The sequence below is a fragment of the Neolamprologus brichardi genome, chromosome 17 (genome assembly GCF_056152115.1).
Source record: "Neolamprologus brichardi isolate AB-2024 chromosome 17, ASM5615211v1, whole genome shotgun sequence".
Taxonomy (NCBI): domain Eukaryota; kingdom Metazoa; phylum Chordata; class Actinopteri; order Cichliformes; family Cichlidae; genus Neolamprologus; species Neolamprologus brichardi.
Window position 1 is genome coordinate 11,005,598 of NC_142120.1, and position 25,327 is coordinate 11,030,924.

A 25,327-nucleotide genomic window follows, 5' to 3' on the forward strand; every position below is an offset into this window, starting at 1 on the left:
TCGGTGCCAGTTCTGGTGATTTTAGCCATATCACATGATCCAAATCTGCAGGCTGATTTTGTTTACATGTGCATTTCTATACAAGAAATCTACTTTGAGAAATTCTCATCTATGTACACGGCTCATGGCATTGTGAAACCTGCACAGGTTTTTGTCTTGAGTGTTTGGGACACTGAGTTTATGTATAATGAAATGATCAAATTGCCATTTGAAGGCAACAGCAGTTTCACAAACACAACATCCATTAAGCGGGTACTTCCTGTGCTGATGTGGACGTGATTTATACATAAGCCCTGAAAGTGCGACCAAATGTTCCAGCGTTCCAGTTAAATTACGCTGATGCCAGAAACCTTATTAAACTGTATTTTACTGTGTCTTTAGTTAACCGTCAAAAACAGGGAGCAATTTATTACTAAAAAAACTCACATTGTACGATCGAGGTTGGTCTGTTCCATACACTTCACTAGGTACACCATGCTTATACAAAGCTTGCCCCCTTTGCCTTCAGAGGTGCCTTAACATATCACACAGGTGCTCTATTGGACTGAGATCTGGTGACTGTGGAGCCCATTTGAGTACAGCGAACTCATATTTAGAACAAAGTTTGAGATGAGGTTATGTTTAAAGCATGATCTCACATGAAACAAATTTGCTATCAGGGTATTGTGAGGTTATAATTATTATACACATTGGTTCATGGTGCAGTCAGTTATTTATACTTGATTTTGTAGTGTAGGCTCTAAAGGTGGCAACTTTAATCTGCCCTCATCTTTTTTTGTAATGAAATAGAAAAGTGAGCTGAGCCACCATCAACGTTGGATTGTCCATCCAGTCCATCTGCTCTGGCCCTGACCCTGCTTGGTTGTAATAAATGTACCTTAAATAACTTTTCTTCCTCATTCTCATGGTCAGTTTAAACTTCAGCAAGTCCTTTTGACCATGTCCAAATGGCTATATGCATTCAGTTGCCGCTGTGTGATTGGCTATTTAGATATTTACATTACCAAGTTTACCAAGTTAAACTAGAGCACCTTATGTAGTGGCTGCTGAGCGTAAATTTACTGTAATTACTTCAGGTTGTGCCCAACAAATATATGAGGACAACAAAAAAAAAAACAACAGACACAGTTTTGTTTTTTTTTACTTTTAATAGCCAATAAAAATATATTCCAGTTTATGTAATGGAAAAACATCCCAGCCAAAAAGAAAAAAAAGCCCATAGAAACATTTTAATATTCTGGTTACAGAAACAGTACAGATGACTTTTGAATTAAAACAGCATCTGACAATATGCTGTAAAATCTTAAACTTTACATTCTGATATACCTTTAAATACATGCTGGTTATTTGTACAATTTTCTTCTTGAGTAAAAAAATAGGGAATAAAATCTTCCTCTTTTTTTTCCTGAATGATATTCTCTGCTTTTGCTGCTGCTGATGTTTCTGCCTGGTAGCTACTGTCTAGGCTGGCTATGAGTTTAACACGCACGTTAATCACCAACTAAAAACCCTGACTCTGAAAAAATGTAGGCAATTTAAGTGCTGAATGAGGAACAACTGAATGAGAAATATCACTTTACGTGGCAAAAGTAGTTTAACTGTATTGTGCAAATGCAATAAAACCTTTTAAATTTTATGTTCAATCTCCACCGGGGGCTACAACAAGCCTGAACAATTAACAATGTTGCTGTTGATGATTTAATTAACCAAATTTTCTAAGCTTCAGATTATTAAATCATATTATTAGACCACTCTAGGCTTCATTTGTTTAGAACCGTTTATCAGCTTAGGTGATATTTAATTTTCTGAAATCTCTTTACATAAAGTGAACACAAATTCCTTACTATGCAACGTAAACCAATCACCTTTATGCCACTTGATTTAAAACACAGGTATACCTCCAAACTAGTTCTCTGTGAGGTAGTGCAGGTTGTCAGGTTCCTGTAATTTTCTTGTCTTTTTAAGCTGGACTGACATTGACGTTTTCCTTCCTTTCCCCTTCCTTCAAACACATTATAATATTCAGAAAGTGCTGCAAAAACACCCCCTTTTCTTTCCTTCACAATTTCAGCGATTGCCGGATAAAGTCCACTTCAATATGCACCAGCTGACAACAGTTAGTTAACTAAAATTACAATGTAGACACTTATCACTGCTCGTGTCTGTTAAAAAGGATAGGAATAAAAGTCATCACGACAATGAAATAACAGATTTAAAAACCTGCTGGTGGTAAAATACACAAACCTGTTATGCCCAAGTAAAATAATAAGAGATTAAAATAATATCTGAAGATGTCTTTTAGCTCTAGACTAGGAAGACTTGTTTGTTAAAGGCTGGCTGGTGTGAGACAACTGACTGAAAGGAAATATTGCTACACTTACTGGAAAAGAAAGAGTATCAGAAACATCCTGGAAAACTGGAAGGTTTGCAGCATTTTTTGTTTTTGCTAAAGACTCAAAGGGTGAGGTCAAGGGTAAAATCTGTATTCGATAGACTAAACCAAATTTTTTTTTGAACATGGTGTTACTTGTGATAGCTTTGTGCAACAAGAGACTTGGCTTGGAGCAAACAGAGTCAGGCTTCCTAACGATAGAGTGCAGAGGAGGTACAGAGTGTGTGTTTAAGTACGTGTGTGTGTGATTTGGAATAGGAAGTGGTGCATCCATATGAGGTGTAAGAAGTAGCCTCCAGGAAGGGTGCGTGTGTAGAACGAGGGTGTGAAGCTGCATCAATACTTGTTGCTGGAGTCCTTAGCAAAGCGGCTGGCATAGGCTTCATAGATGGAGTCCAGGAATGAGCTGTCGGTCTGAAACACACAAGCAGGCAACTTCATACAAAATCCTCAAGTGTGTGTGTTTGTTTTTGCTTATTCTCTGTTTTTCTCTTTGCAAACAAAACAACTGCACAGATTTGGCTACAACGTGAGCACAACAACTGGACAGCGAGCGTTGTGAAGCCATAATAGACCACAAACTTTTAAGAATAATCACCTGTAGCAGATGCAGCAGTGTGGCTTGAAGCTGACTTCTGGAAAGGATTCTGACCTCCTCCTGCAGAGGGGGTCTGGGCACAGTTGAGGGTGTGTGGGAGCTCTCCTGACCAACTGCAGACATCCCACTGCTAGGCTGTGTCTGAGTGAACATACTCGGGGAAAGGAGCAGATTTGGGGCAACAGTGGCTGGTATCCTCTGAGGGGAGATCACCTGCACAGACAGGGAGCACTGTACTGTTGCAGCTATCACGTCACCAATTTAACTAGCATTTGCCATTTGCTCTGTTTATATAATTGATAAAATCAACTACTAACTGTTTACACTGGGCTTTACCTGTAACTGCAGCGCAGCTTTCTGACCTGCAGTGGCTGCAGTTGGGTTTGGGATTGTGCCTAAAGTCACGCATGCACCCTGGTTTTGGGCTGGCCCCAGGAATCGAGGAGCCAGTCCTGGACAGATCCGAGGTGGCTCACTAGAGACCAGGCTCTGCTCCTGCTGGACCAACTGGAGCTTTTGGAGGAGCTCATGAGGTGACACCATACCTGGCACGTGAGACAATCCTGACGAGAAAGCACGAAGGTACCAAAAACAAGAATTACTTTTATTGAGCAGCTAAACAGGTGCACCTAATGAAGTGGTTGGTGAGTGTACTCTACGGTAAATCATTTCCAAAAGTGTGGATTTCCGTGCATTGTGCATGCATGCACATGTATGAGCTCCAGTCCTGTGGGAAACACTGCAATGGAACTTACTACAGATAATGTGTCTTGTAACTGGGAAAAAAAATAGTTCCTCTGCAGTTTCTTAATTTAACTACTGTTTATATGTAGTTTCAAATTATTGGAAAAACTGGTTAGAGCTTCAGTAACGATCGGCTTAAGTTTGTGCACAACACTAAAACCCTGCTAGTTAGCGACTGCAAACAATAAAAAACTTGAATACTATACCTTGTGAAGGTTGAATGACTTGATTACTGGTCACCTGAGATGGCAACAAACCTGGTAAAGCAAGGAGAATCGAAAAGTTATTCTTCCCATAGTTTATTAGCAATGCAATTATAAAAATGTATGTAGCACACTGATTCAGTACAAGGTTAGCTTGTTTGTTTGTGAACACCTAACACAAAAGATTTTCCCACCTGTTCCCTGTGCAGCTGGAGCCGTCTGGCTGTTTTGCTGAATTTCAGGTTGAGAATTGGACAAGCTGATAAACAGCTGCTGGCTTTGTTGTGCTTGAAGGTGAGAGCGTGACACAGAATTCACCATTACAGGCTGGGAGGAGAGATGAGGGTTCTGCTGTAGAGAGGAAGGGTTGGAGCAAAAATTAGGGGCCGTAGAGGAGAAAGAGGTGGTGGGTAGAGGAGGTGGTTGGGTTTGGAAAAGTCTCCTGATTGGATCAGGATGAAGCTGATGCTGGTGATGGTGGTGTTGTTGCTGATGGTGGTAAAGATGATGGTGGTGGTGGTGATGCTCCAGCGGCACCCCGTTGTCACACAGCCGGTTCTCGGGGGACTCGGACACGGTCTGAAGCACCCCTCCCACAGTCCCGGCACCTCTCTGTCCCTGCATGAGCTTTGCGATGGCCGGACAGTGCTGCTGCTGGTGAGCGCCTGAGGGACTCTGCAACAAGCCAGAAACAACATTTGCTCCATCTTCCACAGCCTTGATTCCTCCATCAGAGGCCACATTTCTGCCAGAGTTCACTGTATCATCGTAGGTGAGTGTGCGAGCTACAGGCGGGCGAGATACTTTTCCCGCTGATGATCCCAGTGCTGGAGCATTCGCAAGAGGGTCAGAGTCAGGTTTAGTTGAACGTTGCTGAGAGCCAAACAAAGTAGCCAAAGAAAGAGACTTGGGCTCAGCACCTTCATTGTCCTGGATGAGAGAAGCACAGTAGAATAAGAAAGATGATGAGTTAGAGGCACAAACAGAAACGACACTAGCAGGGTTTTATACACAACAATGGAAGAAAACCATTACAAACTCTCTTTTGTACATGAAAAATGTGATTTTAACAGGGTTAAACTGAGTGTTCTACCTGAGTGTTTGGTTTAACAGGTATTGGTTTAATCAGGTGGGGGTTTCCATAAAGAACACTGCTGCCACCAATCTCCTTTGGCTCTGAGGTTGACTTTTCCTAAGACAGGTGCACAGAGAGAATAGACAAAGGACAGACAATTAACAAAATAAGTAAATAAATACATAAAAACTATTTCACATAAATTGCCAAAAAAGTAGATTACTGTAAGTGATTAACTGAGGATCCTAGAAAATACTCCCTGCATCCTATAGGTCTAAATGAACAAATGTAAATGCAAAGATATATTAGGGCTTAGCAATTCCCAGCATTTTAATCTGTGTTCTTCTAATTGTTTTATTCTCTTCAAAATCCTACAGTGTGCACATACCTTATCATACTCTGTGCGGGCTTTGGTTAACATCTGGATGATGTCCACTCCCTTTGCTTCACCTTTTCCCCCTCCCCCTGCTCTTACTTCTCCTGGGGATAACCAACCACCCTGGGACTGAGCCAGGACCAGCTCCTGCTGGGTCAGACTGCACACATGAATAAAAGAGTGTTCTGTCAAGCTTTGGCAGCTGGTCCATAACTCATTAGTCATTTTTAAGCAAACCAAATCTTGTTTTGAAGATCATCCAATTACAGTTACTTACATCTTCATCCTCTGGGCGATGCGCTGACAGTCCTCCTTATCATAGAACCAAATCCCATGGATTGCCACTGGGGAAGAAGAACAGAGGGGTTTGAGATGCAGCAAGAGACAGAATTGAACTTTTGAGGACATTACATTAACAAAAATCCAGCAAATTATTTGCAGTAATGACCCTGTTGAAAATCTAGTTAGCTTGGCGTAATAATAAAACTGTCTGCTCAGTCCAGGTCAGCAGACAACAAAATGAGTTTCCCAGACAACTGAATGAATGTGTAGCCATGCTGTAGCACAATTTTGCTGCAATGACATCAGTGCGGACCTAACAGATAGATAAACTGTTTATTATTAGCCCTGGTGGGTATAACCCCAGGGTTTAAAATGAGTCATTTCCCAGCCAAGCCAATGGGAACAGAAGCCAGCGATGCAATTATACAATGAAACATGGGCCCCAGGAGTGCCCTGATCTACGTAAACACGGTCAGCAAGGGAGGAAAAAGACACTTGCCCAGTTTTGTAGATGGGATGAACTACTTTACAAAGTGATTAATTTTACTGTTTGCATTTGTGCTTTCTTTTGAAAGATTAATCGTTGTTGCATAACCACTTAATTGCAGCCACTAAGGGCTTAGAATTTTGCATGGAAAAAATAAATTTCCCGTGAAGTTCTAAAGAAGTCCAGATTCTGAAGTCGCTGAACTTTATCAACTTGGATGTTCAACCTGCATGACAAGTTTATCAAATGAGAAGACATGTGAGTGGAGGGCTCTAGCAATACTCATGGTGCTACTCTGCCCAAGACAGAAACAACTTTGCTGCTGTTTGTTGATGTCGGGGGAAGCTCCCAATCACCAAAAAGAAAAGAGGCAAAGAGTAAAAGATATGAGAGTAAATTAAGTACAGAGAAAAACTTAAGTAACGCAAAGATTTTAAAGTGGGGTAAAAAAAGAGCAATCAGTGGGGTCTATACCATGACTAGGTTTTTATGTAATCCAATTGAATACAAGACACATTCCCACACACACAGACATGAACAAAAATACACACCCACTTGGCTACAAATGGGGCTGGGTAAGGCATCGAGGTCAAAGTGGATGAGGGGAACAAACAGAGAGGGAGAGGCTGAGACACATACGTACACAGAGAGTTCAGTTGAGCCTGGGAAAATAAGCCCAGGACCAAATAAGTAACTGCAGTGGGAGGCTGACTGGTGGAGCCAGAGCCACTTAGTGCTCAGTGTGCTCACAGGGGATGAGACTATTCGACAGAGACGGAGAGAGACACGGTGAAAGTCTGACAGCTGGAAAATGGAGGAAAAATGAGCAAGATGAATGGAAAGAAGTGAAGTGTGTTACAGGGGAGATCGTTAAGCACATCAAAATAGAAACATGTCAGTGAATACTAAAAAGAACTTGTGACATTTTAGACATTAGACACTCCATTTGGCCAGCATGTTGCTCTCTCTCAGTCTCACAGAAAGGGAGAAGAAGATAAGATAAAAGATGTGCATGTGCTTTTAAAATAGAAGACTTCCACACCAGCAGGACCTGTAGAAACTATATCAACAAGATAGGAAAGAGAAAAAAAGAGTGAGGGCAATAGAGCGATACAGAGAGAGAGTGAGAGCGAGAAAGCCGAAAAGTGGTTGTGGCCATAAGGTTATTTGAGAGGGAGAAAGAGAGAGCTCCACTCGACACTGGAAATTGAAAGAGAAAGACAGAAGGATTTTTGAAATGTACGCCTCGAGCAAAGTACCAAACCAACTCGACCGGGAACTCCACTGAACGGCCACGTGGGACGACAACTTCAGCAGGACTACAACTTAAGCTTGAGACTGATATCAGGAAGAGTGACAGCTTCAAAAACCACCACAGACACAGCCTGTCTGTTACGGTTTGAACAAAATATATTGGAAACCCAGCAAAGCCTGTAAGTGATTCACAACGGAACCTTTGTGGTCCTTTGAAACCCTCTGCGCCTACGATATAGCGGCCCATCAGAAAGCACCAGCCTTTAGAAACTCAACGGGACACTTTAAAAAAAAAAGAAGAAAAAAGTCTTGTGTTTTATGTTTGAGAAACAATGCTTAAAGTTGACATTTCAGTTACTCTGTTACTGTGAGACTGTTTACCTTTAGTAGAGCCATAAATTCAGACAAATTTACAAGCAGAAGTGATGACCAAGATAAATTTGGTACACTTTCACTGCAGTATGAGATCACCTTTGTGAAGGAAGTTCATAGTATCAGTCATGAGGAAGAGTAATAACATCCTTTTCGCCAGCGTTTAGTTTCCTGGAGGTTTTTCAGGAATTACGTGCTCCTGAAGTAAAGCAAACTGATGCTGTTGCATGAGAGGACATTTCGGGGAAAACTGGAGGAGGAGTAAATATTGACATTCACAGCTAGTAAAGTCTCGTATACCACTTCTGTTACACCTTCCTCTTGAGACTTAACTGCAAGGATGTTCAAATTGCTCTTCTGCATCTGAAACCCTCATAATAAATAACTACCAGAACTACTGGGAAACCTGTATGTGTACAACCTGATATTTACACAGCGCCATCAGTAGATCTGTGGTCCTAAAGAAGAAAAAGGAAGCGGAGCATCGCGTTTGGCATCTATTGGCCAGATAAGTAATTACTGGCACTGCTTTTTAATATCAGTTCTGAGCAACTTTTACGTTGTGGAGAGATAGAAAGAGGTAATATCATCATCGGACTGTGAGAACACTGAGAGATCATGCTGAGGGGCCTGTTTGAGAGGAAACCTAAACACGAGAGGCTGCAGGAGGAACCCGAAGTCAGATTTAGAGGATTGCTGGTGACAGAGAGAGACCTGGGATATCGATACATCCCACCTGGAGGTAAGAATCTCCATATAGCCATTGATGTACTTCTTAGATATATGACATACCAGAGGATTACATACCAGAAGATCTGACCCATATCAGTGTTAAATCTAAGTGCTGATATTAGGGGTGGAAATGACAGATTAGGATGATGCTCACAACCTTTTACCATCACAGTACATCGATTTGTAATACACTAGAAGTCCACGTTGCATGAAAGCATCTGTGCAACTGAAGAGAAAGTAAAAAGCACAGAAGTCAGGGTGTGTGAACTGTCATTATCATATCATTTTAACCGCATATCGATTCATCTTATTACCTCACTGATGTTTTTCCACCCACTGTGTTGAAACAGAAGTCTGTTAACTTCTCATCACCTAATCCTCATTCATTTGTTAACCACTGCCACAAAAAGTCATTAAAGCGCAACTCTGGTAAGTCAAATTTGTGAGTCCATTTGACATGCTTATGCATGATAATAAAAAGGCAGATTTTTGCTATCAGGGTACAGATAGTATAGTGCAAGAGAAAACAATACAATATACTGCTGGACTGATAATGAGTTCTAACCAAAACTGCAAGAAAGATTCGAAAATTTGTCAAAATCATATAAATTAGATCATACAAGTTTTAGCTCTATATTGCTCATCAGCAACAGCCAAAATTCACAAAAATCAGCTGAAGAGCTGTATGTGAATAACGGCGCAACTGAACATTACAAGTGCAGATGCTAGACAGGAATTTAAATAGTCTTTCTTTTAATCATGTAGACTAAGATATGTGCCTGGATAAATAACGCCTTGCTTTGGGCAAATATCTCCTCCCTAAATATTGCCTTGTTCTTTGGTATATCTCCGTGCTTTATTTTTAGCATTGGTTGCCACTTTGTGCCAACGGTCATTCCAGGAAGTTACAGCAGCGCTGAGAGCAACATGTTTATCTAATGATAAGATTCCACGGCCCCGTCCACACAGAGGTCACGGCGCATTAGGACTGGCAGCATTACCAGCAGTTTATGATTCAGACAATGAAGAACCATTTAAAACAACATAAATTTTGTCCCTGTTTATGCAGTTTTCTGGAAGGACGCCACACAAACACCATCATCCTGGAACCGCTCAGTGAATGTTGGCTTAGTCATGCTGAACTTGAGATGTTTTTCACAGCATCTGAGGTGCAGTTTGTCTGGTTGTTTTAATACCATTGTTTATCTCTGCTACTACTGTTTTGCATAGCTCCTTTTCTGATGTTTTATCATCTTTATTCAATCATCGTAATCAAATAGAGTCATTAGGGTAGACCATTAGGTTTGCCATGTAACCACCCACTCTTTGAGTCATAACTCCTCCACATAATTGCATTTTATCAGAGGAAACCATCATTAACTGTGTTTTGATTACTAGTTTTATATGCTGTTAAAGTTTGCTCCTTCCATGGATAAGCCTGTTAGCTCACTTTAGATTCATTCTCCATTACTGATGCTCCATTACTGATGACCACAGGCCAGTGCTATCACAGATCATCTTTAATGCACCCCGAGTGCATTTAAGGCTGGTGCAAAAGGTGTAATGAGGTCACTGAGCAAAGTTTATGCCAGACGCATAATTTCTCTGAGCCTTCAGGATGTTTAATAATGGCTTTGTGTCAGTAAGAAAAATGAAGCACTACAGTAAGAGGATCAAAGCAGGCACAAGGAATTCAGTGGTATCTAAACACAGCATTCCACCTGCCATTTACTAAGCCTGATGGAGGGAGACCGAGGCAGGGAGGGAGGTCTGTGTTTGGCAGCGACTTCTGAGTGTATGTATGTGTGTTTAGATTATCAGTGACAGTTGCAGCGTATCTAATCTCCGCTGGCTGATTTTGTAGTGCTGTCAGACTCTTGTCCCAGAGCCACACTCAACAATGTGTTTGTGTATGTGGGAACCATATGTAGGTCTTGGAGTCAGCCTGATAAAATTCACTTGAGTACCTTAGCTTAGTTCCTTATATGGAATTACTAGTTCCTACTTTAATGAAGTGCATGCTGGACTCTTTGGGCACTTTTATCATGTCATCATCTTTTACATCGATATCTTGTGGATATCGATGCAGTTGTCTTTTTTTAGTGTAAACATTTCAAACGATACAGAGTCTTTGATAAAATCTTTGAATTGACTAATCTTCAGAAGTTTAGGTAAAATATTTTACTTCCCCTTTTGGTGTGATGGTAAAAAACACTAGCAGTAAGAAAGCACAGTTCACATGGCATTAAATCACTGCAGTGTATTCAGTCAGTCAGTTTCTCCTTACATCGTGCGTTGCGGTAAAGCAGGAACGGGTCCTGGAGCTGGAAGTCCAGGTCTTTGGTGAGTGGCTCTGTCAGATTCTGCATGCTGAGCCGGTTCATAATGGTAAAACCATGCCTAGGAGAGGCCAACCTGAAATTTGAAGACAGCAGAATATAGTGTCATATTCTATGTAGTCCTGTGGAAAAACTAAGTATGTCACGTAGCTTGCAGAACCACTGTCAGCAGTAATAATAATTTCACTGCCTCACTTTATCAGTCTCTCAAATCATTGTGGAAGAATTTTGGCCCACTCTGCTTTACAGTGGAGCTTCATTTCATTGAAGTTTCCAGGCATTCTTTTATGTGCAGCTCTCTTAAGGTTCCACCACAGAATTTCAGTCATGTTGAGGTTGAGGTCTGGACTTTGACTGGGTCACTGCACCACCTTCATTAGTTTCTTTTTCAGTCATTCTGTTGCAGATTTACTGCTATGCTTGGGATTATTGTCATCTTGCGTGACCCAATTTCAGCCAAGCATTAGATGTCAAACAGATGGCCCCAGATCTGATCCTCATGATGGGCTCAATTACTACAAGGTATCCAGGTCCTGTCACTGCAAAACAAGCCTAAATTATCAACCCTCCACCACCGTGCTCGACAGCTGGTATGATGCGTTTGTTCTGATATGCTGAGTTTGGTTTTCTCGGCTCTGTGCATCTCCACTTTTGGCTCATCTCTCAAAAGGACAGGATTCCTCTGGTTTATTCAGATGCAGCTTTGCAAACCTAAGCTGTGCTGCTATGTTCTTTTAAAAGAAAAGAGGCTTTCTCTTGGTAACCTTGCAGTTTCCCTGAGCATTGCTGCACTGCCAAAACTTTTGCTTTTATAGAGGTCACATTATATATTATTATAGTTTTGTATATTATCAAACTCAGTTCAGTTTTGTTACGTCCCGTTCATGCCAGCTTAACAGTTTGTAATTTAGTAAATGTGTCACAAATGACAAGATTTTACTTCCAATAGGGAACAATAGGAAAATGTCACACATTAGACAATAGAATTATATATATATATATATATATATTTGTTTATAACAGTGTTAACATTTTCATTACCTTGTATATATAAAAAGACTACCTTCCACTTCTGTCTTCTCCTTAAAACAAAAAAGACAACAAAATTAATTAAAGCAACTCCATGTCATAATTGCTCAACCTTATCTCTGTTGATATTAACTTTCATTAATATTATATTAATATTTCATTAGCTATTCTTTCAAAAAGAAGTCCAGTATTTTGACTTTTTGTAGGTGACAAAAAAGCACATTTCGGGGAACTCTCCAAATATAATGTGAATTAAAACATAATATAGCAACAACAATTTTTATTTTTATGGAAAATAACGTTAATAACAATAGTCTCTTACTCCTATAAGTTGAGTTAGTTTCAATCTGTCAAAGCGCGCCGAACGGGCAGTCACAAAGCTAAGTTAGCACATGATACATTCACCAACCCTCCGGCTTACCCACTCATTTGTCCTGTTGTTGAAAGTATACAGGGCAACTTGGCTCGCCAGGTCCACAATGTTATTGATGTAGGGGTCTTGTCGCTGCAGAGCAGCCAGACTTATATCCAGTCCTTTAGCGGCAAGAGAGCTACTGCTACCTGCTGAAGTCGCTGTCATTGTTCCCTATGGAGACGCTAGCTTGTCAACTAGCTTTAGCGGCTACCGACTCACAGTAAGAAGAGGTAAAATCCAAACAAACGGAAAGGAAAAGGGAGTTAAATCGATGGCTGCACAGTATTCTATTTTTCAAGTTAAAAATTGATAATTAAAAAACTAAGTCAAGCGCTCCCTAGCTCTAACTGCTACGAGTGAGTTTGAAAATGGCCATATTTCACCGAGATTGTAAACAACGAAGACGTGAGTAGTTGCGCAGCAGCTGCCGATTTCAGCCTTAACAATCAACGTCGAGAAATCGATGGAGCTGTCCTGCAGTCAACTGCACTGAATTTCCTATATATTTCCTTATACAAACCGTCCATGATTATATCAGTATGTACATTATGCTCTCTAGCTGCAGGTAGAATTCATTTAATTATATCTCTGTCATCAGTACAGACTATACTGACGTCAGATGAGGTAATGTTATATCAAAAGGGCTTGCTAAATTATTTATATTGTCTATATATAATAATGGTATTGTTATGTAGTGTGAGTATGTGTGTGTGTGTGTGTGAGAGAGAGAGAGAGAGAGAGACAGAAAGAAACTATATTTTGCTGTAGACTGAGGGTTCATTAGTATTTTATTTTATTTAAAGCTATCTTGTTTCATGCTATATTAATTGTGTGTGTGTCCTAAAAGTAAGCAGCTGATGTTTCTCTTCTATCATTCACCTTTCTGTTAAGTAGGCTATATTTCAGTGATGATGACTGATGGCACTATATCCTCTCTAACACCACCCTTCAAATGCACTAGGAGGCGCCAAAGGGATGGCTAAATCGGGCATCCATCCTTTCCCATTTCATTGCAAGAGCTGGACTTGATCTAAATGCAAAGGAAGAATACACACAGGCGTATTTGTAAGAAGGCTTACATTGCAAATATGTTTAATGTCTTGTTGTCTACATAAAAAGAAGAGTAGACACAAGCAGTCAAAAGTAAAACCACTTATATTCTAAAATGGACATCTATCCATCTTAAAAGATTTCAGTTTCATAAGATCTCAGTGTCGAGATAGATTTTTCTTAATTGCATTTTTTTTCTGGTCCTGAGTCACATCAGGAGTTTTTCAGCCATTTGTGCTCGATAAGGAGTGATAAAGAGGAAAGAAGAAGGGCAAAGGCAGCCTTTTCTTGACAGCCTTTTAGTGTCTTGTTGGACCCAGTTAAGATAGCCTACTTAGTGAAGTTTTACAAAGTTGACAGTTACAGTGAACATTTGTCAGGCATATTAAAGGATTTCATTTTTTTTTATCCCACTGTTATGCAAAAATCTTTTCCCCCTTATTCCTATGTCATTTCAAACTGTTTCTTCTTCTTCTTCTTGGTTTACATTATCTACCAGCTCTAGGCTTCAGAAATGAGACACATCCTGCCTGAAATTAATACTCAAGGACAGGACAGTAACTGATACAGGAACAGGACTTTCAGGACTGTAAGTTCTTGAAATTCATATCAGACAATATCACCTGACAATGATTCTCTATATTCAGTTCAACACATTCTGTTCTGTTTCAAGGGTGCTAGAGCAGGCATAGCAAACTCTTCAAGTGAACATATGAGCCCGGCCTCGTTCCTTTTCTTCCTTCTGATAGTGATTGCACAAGACGTAATGCTCTGAGTCCATTAGACTTGAAATCACAGAGAAGCTCTTCATCACCAAATTACTGTTTAGCTTTATATAGGCACTTCTTCTCATTAGTGTAACAGTGGTATGCTAACAGTTGCTTCGGTAATTAAACCTGGCACAAGTCTGAAATGTAAAATCAAGAGCTGTATCATAGTGTCCTTGAGAAAAACAATTTTAAAAAAAAGAAAAACATCCAGCTATTCACTCAGCCCAAGAAACACTGGATAAAAATATCTGCTTCAGATGTTTTAAGGTGAAGGGTTCACCACGCCAAGGCTGTACACAAATCCTTCTCTTAAATATGAATGAAACACTTCCAGGTCAGGCCAAGACACGCATGTCTCCATTAAGATGAAAATAACCTCCTGGTGATTTAGCATGAGCCTATTTGTCAGAGATTTAGTGCTGTGTGTGTTTCAAGGCGCACATGCACGTCTGTCGGGGTGTTATTTATCTGTTTGTTCAGGGTGTGAGTTAGTAAATGATGAGGCTAATGACTTATCCATCAGCAGGTCAATACTGCCGATAATCAGTCAAGACTGAATAGATGTCTTTAGTGGTGGACTAGTGGGGACACACCATGAGATGCTCATGATTGGCTCCCAGGCAGAAATGATGCATGGATTTATCTGGTGGACAGAGTGTTGGAATAGCAAGATTTGGATAAGCATTGTTTTCTGGGGTGTTGTGTTTTAATATGAGCTTTCAAAGTGTAAAAATTGTCTATATGCCCACTGTGCTATACTGTACTAGACATATTGAAAGATTATTTTATATATTAAAGGAAATGAAAACTGATGTTTGCTGAAAAGAAAAAATAGTAACATCATGTAAAACACTGTTATATGTACATATTTAAAAGTACTAAAAGTACTCATGTAAAAATAAATACACCTTATTATTCAATAGTTTGTAGAACCCCCTTCAGCACCAAAAACTCCTGTAATCGTTTCCTGTAGGACCTTACAGGCTCTCACATCATTGTAGAAGAATTTTGGCTCACTCTTCTTTACAATGTTGCTTCATTTTATTGAGGTTTGCAGGCATTTGTTTATGCACAGCTGTCTTAAGGTCCCACCACAGTATTTCAATCAGGCTGAAGTCTGGACTTCGGCTGGGTCATTGCCACACCTAGATACTTTTATTTTCCAGCCATTCTGTTGTAGATTTGCTGGTGCACTTGGCATCGTCCTGTTGCACGACCTGATTTCAACCAAGCTTTAGCTGTCAGACTGATGGCCTCACATTTGACTCGAGAATGCTTTGGTATAAGCTGGCTGCTACTTGTCTTCTTGATTCCTGTGAAAGCAGTGGGGAAACCTGCAGCCAGCTGAGACTGAAGAAGTCACTTTGATGAGTGACGAAACGTTTCTCCCACTGAAAACGCTATGTCCAGATGAACAGAATCAACCTTTGGAGATTTACTTACCTGGATGATTGAGAATGCATCAAGATGAGAGTGTACTTTGTTTTTCACAAGTCTGCATAGAGTCCAGTGAAAACGTTCTTTGTCATGTGACTGTATAATTTATTACTTTAAGGGATATCTTTGTAGGTGAGATAATGACCACAATGACTGAATGAGCCTTCCTACATTGTTAAATCTGGGACTACCTTCAGCCATACATCTAGATACTGGTAGACATTACATTTTTCTTCTAGGTCCTCATTAGACTTTAAATATAAAAACTTGAGTTTATACAGTACCATGCAAAAGTCTTGAATCACCACTCATTTATTTATATTTTTCTACGAAAATTGATGCAGTGATTTACTGAAACATGTGCAAACTTACATAGAAATATAGTATGTAAGGCAATAACAGTGTGAACCATTCAAATAAGTTTTAAAGGAAGTGTTTGAGCACCTTTATTCTCCAGTACAGCCTGAACTTTCTTAGGCATGCTTTCTTAGATCTTCTTTAAGTAGTCTTCAGGAATAGTTCTCCGGGCTTCTTGAAGGAAATCCAAGGCCCTTCTTGGGATTTTGGCTGGTTTTCTTCTTGTTTTTTGTCCAGATGATCCCACAATGCTTCAATAATGTTGAAGTCTGGGTTCTGGGGTGCTTGTCCATGACTGTGTTAATTGTGTTTCATCTTGTTTTTCTGTCCAGGTATACTTTAGTGGCAGAGCAGGTCATACTACTAGTCTCTCCAGTAGGGCTGCTCGATTATGGCAAAAATGATAATTACGATTATTTTCACTGAAATTGAGATCTCGATTATTTGACGATATTTATTTAACAATAACAATGTATTGAATAATGACTTTAAAGATTGTCAAAAAATAATATAAAATAGTGTGCAAATACTGATAACAGTGCAAATGTTTGCAATATAAGAAATAAATGAAAAATGTAAACATCTATGTTTAGTGAACTTTGCAGTGTTGCTCTGTGGTGCAGCTACGACACTGTAGCAAAGTTTACACACTATGTCTACTTGATCCACGTCTGACTCCGCGAACCCATAATGTTTCCACACCACTGAAGTTTTTTTTTTCACCTCTCTTTTCAACCAACGGCAGACACTCTCCTCTCCAAATAACTTCTGCTTAGCTTTCCGAGCTTCCCTCGGGTCCTCTTAATTGTTGTGACACGTGTTCGAAATGCAGAGAGGTGCGCTCGATTTGCCACACGGAGCAGCGCGAGAGTAAAGCACGAGGGAGGGGCTAATAATCGGCTCAGTCATTTTTAATGATCGTTGAAAGTCCAGATCGTAATCGTGATTAAAATTCGATTAATTGAGCAGCCCTACTCTCCAGTCTGCATGCCAAAATATCCTTGGGCAAGATACATAACCCAAAGTTGCTCTTCATCTTTCATGTCTTGTGTCAGATTTTTTCTCCCCTATTTCTTTCTTTTACATGACTCCACGATACATTTTTAAATCATGTTTAGGTCTTCCACTTGTTGTGTCCTCTGTGTGTCCTGTTTCCACATATTTGTTAAAGACCATACTGGGATATAACAAATGTCTAGCTAACAACTCTTGGGAATCACCTTGTTGGTTAAAAAAAAAAAAAAAAGAGTGGTTATTTTATGCCTTGTTATCTTTGGAGTCTGAATGTGTAAACACAGCACTGGATCATCTCTTGTGTTTGGTGCATGTTTTTTTCTTTTTTCTAAGTTTTGCATGAATGATTCATAGGTCAACTTTAAGTGACTTAAACTAAACAAAGAAAACCCAACTCCTCGGAAAATGGTCTGGTACAAAGAATGGACTACAAATGAGTGAAAAAGGGGCCAATGTTTGTGTTTATCTGAAAGGGACTCTCAAGCTCAGTATCCATTTTCTTTTCTTTCTTTTTAAGATAAAACAAATTAATGTTATTAAGAGATAATAAACCAGATGCTTTTTTTTCTTCTTTTAAAGAGCAATGTTAAAAGTATACATTTTTTCTCTTTGATTGGTAATAAAAATAAAAACTTTCATCCAAAGTTTTTTATTCTCTGTTCACCAGGGGATTCCCCTTTGACTGACCAGCAGGTTGTTGGTTTCCCACATGGGATACTAGCGTTTGAATGTTTGCCTGTACAGAGATTCCCAGAGACCAACTGGGCTTTAGACTTGCACACACATTTGCACATACAAAGGGCCTGGGCCCATAAATATAGAACAGTCATAAATAGAACTGGTATTCCATGTGCAGGCTGCATTACTGAGGACATTTGTGTATGTATATTTGTGCGTCCCCTGGGCAGAATTGTCTGTTCCCACGACCTGCCCTCCATCCGTTCTTCCTTCTCTCACTCATTCCCTTCCTCCTGTCTTCCATTCACTGGCCAGCATAATCAAACAGAAGTTGGTCTGGCTCAAAAATGAAGAATAAGATGCATCTCGCAGTCCATCTGTGACACAACCAATGCAGTAATGTTCAAGCAGCCATCTACAGCAGTGGGAATTTGCTGTTTTGTAGTGATTTCTACCTTTTTGAGAATTTCAGAGGCAGATATTTTTCTCCATAACGTTTATTTGACATTTATGTTAAATAAACTGGTATAAATACGACTTTCTAGCCTGCTAACTCTCAACAGACATAAATAAATAAATCTGTGCTGTGAACGTAGTTAGAATTGCATCTCTATCATGTGACTCTTTAGAGAGGCCCTGTTGCTGGCCTGTTGGCTAGGAGCAACCACCCAATCACACCACCTTGACCAGCTTCATTGTTAAAATTCAAAATTTCTACTTATACACGAGTATTAACTTTTGAATAATATGGTGATATTACAGTCAACTGAGGCATATGTTTTCTGCAGACAAAGTTCTTACTCACTGCTGAGATGCTATTTTATAATAACCTCTGTAATAAATTCTGGTATTATTTCATTTCATTCACCAGCGCAGGTATTCAACAGTCTGCAATTTCCGTCAAAATACAGTATATTAATATAACATATGATTCACAAAACACTATATATTCCTCTAAAAAACACAATTCAGTTGTCAGATGTCATCAATAGAATCGTTTATCACTCTTCTCCCTGTCTTTACTATGTCTGCAGTGACACATGTAGACAAAAAGCTTTATTCTATTACAGAATGGGTGGGTGGTGATTTTGCGCTATGGCACTGAACAAATGAATACAGGCTGGGTTGAGTCATCAGATTCACCTCCTGATTATAGCCTGCAGTGAGAATGACATGAGGCCTGCACATTGTGAAGTTTGTATTCAGTGTCAAGAAACAATTACATGGGCTGGCCAGTGCCATGAATAGAATCAAGAGTACCTTCAGTACTTTCGGATGTATTATTGAACCTAAGTATTATGTTTGTGAAGGTTTCTATAAGGCCTTCGTGCACATTCGATGTCTAATGATCATCCTTTAATTTGAAATGTTCAGATGCAGTTTTTTGTCTTCTGAATTTATTCGCTAAATAAAGACACTCAAGGTTCTTTATAAGCCTGAGATAGCTCGTTTTATCTTTTTTATATCAAGCTGCCTGTGGACAGCTTTTAAGAAGCCAGCTCAATTTAAGAACTGACATGTTATTTGCGCAAGAAGCTCTATCCCAACGCCTCTGTGAGCTATAAGCGAAGCTGACTCTGTGCCATGGAAGCCTGGTCAGAAGCTATTTAGTTAAGAGCTGATGTTGTTGACTTTGTTTGACATTTTACTCTCAAATGAGCTTCAATTCTTTGTTGTGTTACCTAAGAAAGTGAGCCCATGTCTCCAGAAAATGGCTTTGCGTGCCTCAGGGGCCAGGACAAATTTGTTTCTGGCCATGGAGCACAATGTCAAAGCCTGCTTCACTGTCCTGATAGCAAAGGAGAGCGAGAGAGAGACAGAGAAAGAAAGAGAACGCGAGAGAAACATAATTACATTCCCCCCCAAAATCATTTTATTGCCCTCTAGATAAAAAGGTTCACAGTCAGTCCTTGAGCATTGACCTTCCTGAGCCCGTCTACTTTATGAGATTTGAGTTTGCATTTGCACAGCATCCGAGGATCTAACAAATCAACTTCCCTGCGGTTTCTTCCTGTTTAAGAGAGCCACGAAAAGATCAGAGCTTGAGTCATAAAAGAGTTGGAAAAAACAGATATTTGGTGTGTGTGTAAACACAACGTTAGCCAAAGAAAAGAATGGGGTTGAAACAGTCCAGATGTGTGGGCACTACGGACAAATCAGATGTACACATAACTTCTCGGATCTCTGTTTGTTCCTGCAGAAATGAAAGTCTTTGTAGGGCTCAAGCCTGCCATGGATCATTATCCCGCTTTATTTCCCTTCTCTCTCACACATGCAGGCACACTTTCCCCTTCTTCTTCCCTGTGCTCTCTCCCCCTCTTTCTGTCTGCAACACACACTCTCACAGGTTTCAGCACCTTTCTTTCATCGAGCCCTCTGTTCCCAAATATTTTGCATTTTGTGGGCCCTCCTCTCCTTTCACCACCCACACACTTCATCATCATCATCTTTGTCTTCCTCCTCACCATCCTCATCCTCATCTGGATACCAGCCGCCAGTTCCACACTATTGCATATACAGTCTCCCTCCTTCTTTCGCTCTCTCCTCTCTCTCTCTCTCTCTCTCTCTCTCTCTCTCTGGCACACACACAGGCACACACACATCTGGAAACAGTCAAAGCGTCTACATGCACTGGGAGGGGGGCTACCTCTCGCTCTCTCTCTTTCTCTCTCTCTCTTTCTCACTCTCTCTCTCGGTATCACTGCAGAGCTGAGCCGCAGAGGCAGCAGAGGCAGAGAGAAGAGAGAGTTCTAACTCCCAATCAGTAAGACACAGGCAGACAGGCACACAGACTGACTGACAGACACACTGCCGGACCATCATGGACTGGATCAAGACAGAGAAACCCGCCTCCGGATGAGACAGGACGGCCTGGCTTCTGTTTTTTGGGGGGACTCTGCTAAAGATTCGTGGAATAACCGACAACCTTTTGGGAGATTTAACCCCGTGCTTCCCGTGATGGAATATTTACGCTCTTCTCATTTTCTAATTTTTCTCCTCTTCTCTTCCTCCTCCTTTTCTTCATCCATCACTTCCACCTCCCGTGCTTCATTCTCTCACATTTTGACACGCTGTTGAAGATGCGCCCGAATGCGTCTTTTGCGCACTTCCATTGCGACCGTCACTGACAGCGCCCGTTCTTTATAACATTTTCAATTGCTTTCTTTCTTTCTTTTTTGTATACATTTATTAAAAACACGAGAGAGGGGAGGAAGAAAGAGAAAGAGAGAGAGAGAGGTGTGAATTGAATTGAACGCGGTGCTGGTCTCATGTTTCTTGCCTAGGGCCCGGATGTACCGAGGGATGCACCGGTGCGTTTTCCCAGCCGGTTCCGCCGAAAGCTCCCTCTTTTTTCTCGCCTTCACCTCCATCATGGGGATTAGGTAATATTCACTCCATCGGAAGAAACCCTCCCCATAAACAAAAACAACGGAATACCCAAAACTGTCCGTGTCAGACAGTTATTTCTTCTTTCCTCCCCTCTTCTTTAATTTCTTTATTTTTTGGGGGCTTTCCCCCCCTCTTGTTATTTTCCTCTCCAGCTTTTCCCCCTCTCTCTCTTCCATTTACCTATAGGGATAACGCCGGACTACATTTATGGTAAATGAAAGCAAAAACATGTACATCCCGGAGGACACCCTTGAGAACCATCAAGGTATGTGGTGCCTTTTTTATTTGTAACTAACAAACATCTAACTGTGCATGAGGGAAGGAGGGAGGGAGTAGGTAGCCTATGATGTGGTCTAGAAATGGGGATGGGATGGGGAAAGGAGGAGGTGGAGGGAAGGAGGGGGGAAAGGGGGTGGTAGCTCTTCACTCATTTTCAACAGATGGACAGATGCAGCTCTCTTTTCTCCACTTCCCCTCTGTGTGTGCAGTTTGTCTATTTGATTTTTCCCCGCAGGCCCGCAGCACTTTGTGCAGCAAGTGAACTTGTGCCATGATCACGCAACAGAAGGCTGCAGGTAGCCGCGAACAGATACGGATGAGGCCTTTTTTCCTTGCTTGATTTCGTCCACGCTTGTGGGTTTGACAGGCCGGAACTCTGTGAGCTCTGTGGCACAATGGGTGGGCAGTGGTCATATTTAGCCAACAGGCAGTTGTAGGCGGTGTATATTATTGTTCAAGAAACATCTGACAGCATTTTGCACAACTACACTAAACTGCAGATACAGAATGTTGACGATACTTCACAACTCGGCGTAAGGCGCTTGCCAACGAGCTCGACCACTATCGATCCCCTTTCTCCTAATCACTAGTTTTATTTTTCACATTTTAAAAGCAAGTTTTCAGTTTTCTTAGGGCTCCTTGATGGCAGCACGAGAGAAAATCGCAGAGATGACAGGTGGCAGTAGGAGGGCCTGTAGGACTTATTTGTCTGCTGAGAATTGGGTTGATGGTGTGCTATTTTTGGGATGGCAGCGAGGACAGTAGATTGTTTTGCACAAAACACGACCCAAAGTTCAACCTTAAGGAGTTTTCAAGTGTTTACGGGAATCCGCGGGCAAAGAGTGGATTGAAATCCTGTGCCGTGCTCTGTTGTACTGTGGAAAGGCTCTGTTTGCATTGCGCAGTATTACGCGTCGCTCCTTCCACCCACGTTGCAGAGAGCAAAGCCCAGCAATGCATTCGCCTATGGCCAGCCGAACCATACAATTCAGCTAACCCTTATTTATCCGATCACTATTATCACCCTCCTGACCATCATCATTATCGTGGTCGTCGTCGACTTCATCCACCACCTCCAACACCACCACATACCTCTTCCTTGGCGACAGGTTCCATAGCAACAGGGGATGAGGAGAGGGGTGGCGGTGTATGTGTGTGTGTGTATGTATGTAGCCTATGTAAGTGTATCCGTGCGTGCATCTGTGTCGCAGCGAGCCACCTTCCCCAACAGTTTGTTTCAAGGAGGAACTCACCACAGGGTGGATGTTACCCAGGAGCCTGAGAAGCTAGTTTGATGACAGTCAGAACAGCACGATGATGTGTGTGTTCAGGTGTGTGTTCAGTCTGTAAGACAAGTGTTGCCCTGATTGCCACAATGTCATCTTAATCCATTATTATCAACGGAAAATATTTTTTTGGGTCCCCTTTAAACGATATCCAAACAAGTAATGGATACCATCACCACCAAGATGATCATTATCGTTGCTTCATGGGGTGTAAGTGAGAGTAAGCAGATCAAAAAAACTGCTGTTTAACACATGTGATTCTTTTCACGATTAGGCGTCACTTGTTATCTTGTGGGTCACTGTGCATAATGCTGTCTAAAAGTGTAGCATGCGAACTCTGCAAAATGTATTTTACTTTAGGACAAGTCAACAGCACATGGATACAGCACAGTTTAACAGTCATGTCAGCTTTTTCTGATGGAGATTGATTTATGACTTCACTTGTAAAAGTGAAGTTAAACCTTGTAACAACCTTTTCAGGTTCAAACATTTAAAAAAGGAGTCAGATTAAGACTTTTAAACTCTATTAGAGAAACCTAAGTGAATTTTTGGGCCCTGTTATTTTTGTATTTAGCATACTTATCTCAGGCTGCACATGTGGGTGGTGGTTTCAGCACCACGGACAGTTCATTCTTCATTGGTCTATTGACAGCTACATGACAGCTATTAAAGAATTACAAAGACATCGACGCTGAGATAGCATTCTTTATATCCTGCTCTACTCTAGTCATTTGTTTTTGTTTGTTTTTCTAATGCTGAATGAATCATTTGCATGTATGGGTCAAAGTCATAGAAACCATATGAAATTATGTGCTATATTTATCTGTAGTTGTCATTTGTTAAGAAGGGTTAAGTGGATGGGGGAGGGAGGTGGATATATTTTAGGGGCCACTTAACGAGTGTTCCACACATGAAAGATGACAGCAGCCTCATGCAGTGTAGCTATAACAGACATCATGCTTTGGCTAAGTTACAGCAGTTCGGATTTAACAATAACCACAGTTAAGCCCTTCCTGCCCCTCCTCTCCATCCAACCCTGACCTCTCTTCTCTTTATCGATGGACCTGAAAGAAAAGACAAGTCTCAGACCAGTCGATATGTGAAACTTTAGTTTACAGTTCCTGACATCTAACACCAGATCTGACATTCTCCTTCCTTCATCGATTAGCGTGCATCTTTAGACCTACCCTGTAATTCAGAGTTGATGATCATTTTTACTGCATAATCTCAGTTTTAAGGACTCTTTTGAGTGAGTTGTGAAAGTGCACTCTCGCACTGAGGCACATACAGACCTGTTGCTGCAATGCACGTGTGACCGCCGGGGCTGGGAAACAAACAAACACCTGTGGAATCTCTAGTTATTGTAGAGATGCACACGCGCACAAGTATTCACACACAGAGGCATGCATACTTATTACAGCAGCAGTTTTTAGCTGTGTAATCAGCAAGTTGATTTTCCCTGTGGGCATTGTGCTGGAGGCATGATACCTCCGTTAGGGGATATTAATTGATTTGCAATTGTTACCCAGTGGTGTTGGCCATCTGCCAGTTCACCTCACTCTGTAATGACTTGACTCGATTTGCTAAACCCCTGCACTGACGTTTTTAAGGTTGTTTCTCACTTACAGACGTAAGCAGAGGTTTTTAAGTAGAACTGGAGCTATGCAACAGCAGGTTTAAAAAAATCTTCAGTTCCTATGCAGGACTAACAAGGAGGCTTAGACTGGCTTTAGGTTTGTTAGACTCAATGACAATAAACGTAATTAAAGAAAATCCAGATGAATCAAGGTATCTATTGAGAAGTCAGATTAGCTGCAGGTGGTAAAGTTGTTGCTTTATTTAAAAAAAAGGGCAAAAACTAATCAGGCATTTCTTCCAGACGTGTTTTAATTAGAATCCACAGGGGCAGAGTAGCTGCTAAGGAAGCTAAGGCATCAATCAGTGTGCTTGACATAGATGGAAATCTGGGCAATTAGGCGCCAGTCAGCTGTTACCCAAACAGCTGACTTGTTGTTGCTCAATATTGGTGGAATTGAATTCTTGGTGTGATAAAATGAACAGAAATCAATTATTCAACAGTGTTTTGCAACGTGAAAAGTGTCATTTAAAAATAATACGAGTCATAATTAACTTTGTGATCCCTTTATGTTAGTTTGCATTATTCTTTTTTAAAACCTGCTTTCATCCACAGTAAGGAAAAATCAGCTAATGTTGGGCCTTGTATCACGTCTTCAGTCACTGCAACTTGAAGAAATAATCCTAGATACATTTGATTTAAGAAACAAACAAACAACAAAAAACAACAACAACCTTTTAAACATTTTTTAAACTTTTCTGTTCTTTAAAGACATACACGTCAAGCAGCAAACACAAACACAGTAGATTAAAAAAACAATAAAAAAGGTCAAACCTTGCTAGTTATCCCCCAACACTTTACATAGGATGGCTGTGGCTCAGGAATACGACATGTTTGAGTCCACGTCTGTGAGCTACATGAGAATATAGAGACAGGGTCACCCTTCCGAGCAGTGATTTACACAGGACATAATCACCTTCAATAATTCAGTGCTGTGGCTGAGAGGATTAAATAAGTCAAAACTGCTGCATGTGTGTTCAAATCTTATTTAAACCAACAAGGGTTTGTTATGTTTTTTCATTTTTTAAAATCTTTTGCAGTTTTTCCGTTTGCATTCAACTGCAGCCCAGCATCATTATCTCACATGATCAAACCGGGCTGCTGTATGTCGGGAAAAACTGAGCTCTATATG

General features: G+C 40.7%; 2 protein-coding genes across 4 annotated transcripts in view; one reads left to right on the forward strand and one right to left on the reverse strand.

Moving 5' to 3' along the window:
- Positions 1–1,158: 1,158 nt before the first annotated feature.
- Positions 1,159–12,716, reverse strand: dcp1b (decapping mRNA 1B). 3 transcript variants are annotated; one of them, XM_006780695.2, is made up of 12 exons: positions 12,305–12,716; positions 11,896–11,936; positions 10,803–10,930; positions 5,666–5,732; positions 5,401–5,548; positions 5,031–5,129; positions 4,742–4,867; positions 4,132–4,612; positions 3,941–3,991; positions 3,327–3,553; positions 2,991–3,203; positions 1,159–2,806 (listed from the first exon to the last, which is right to left on the reverse strand). In XM_006780695.2, the coding sequence occupies exons 1-12, from the start codon at positions 12,461–12,463 to the stop codon at positions 2,729–2,731; spliced, it is 1,818 nt and encodes a 605-aa protein (XP_006780758.2). In that variant the 5' UTR covers positions 12,464–12,716; the 3' UTR covers positions 1,159–2,728. The 3 variants fall into 3 exon arrangements, with proteins under 3 accessions (XP_006780758.2, XP_006780757.2, XP_035764079.2); XM_006780694.2 differs by having other exon boundaries at positions 4,132–4,867; XM_035908186.2 differs by lacking the exon at positions 11,896–11,936 and having other exon boundaries at positions 4,132–4,867; positions 12,305–12,438.
- Positions 8,402–25,327, forward strand: part of cacna1c (calcium voltage-gated channel subunit alpha1 C) — a 222,027-nt gene continuing 205,101 nt past the window's right edge. The window contains exon 1 of the mRNA XM_087830331.1: positions 8,402–8,525. Coding sequence (XP_087686457.1) covers positions 8,402–8,525 — 124 coding nt within the window. The remainder of the gene's footprint in view (positions 8,526–25,327) is intronic.

Bases quoted from the DNA above. Each gene is read 5' to 3' on its own strand.
- dcp1b (XM_006780694.2), bottom strand. From the start codon at position 12,463: ATGACAGCGACTTCAGCAGGTAGCAGTAGCTCTCTTGCCGCTAAAGGA. The intron at 4,868-5,030 runs GTAGAACACTCA...TCTCTCATCCAG, and splicing joins CTGTTAAACCAAACACTCAG to GACAATGAAGGTGCTGAGCC. The intron at 3,204-3,326 runs GTAAAGCCCAGT...CTGTCTGTGCAG, and splicing joins AAGCTGCGCTGCAGTTACAG to GTGATCTCCCCTCAGAGGAT.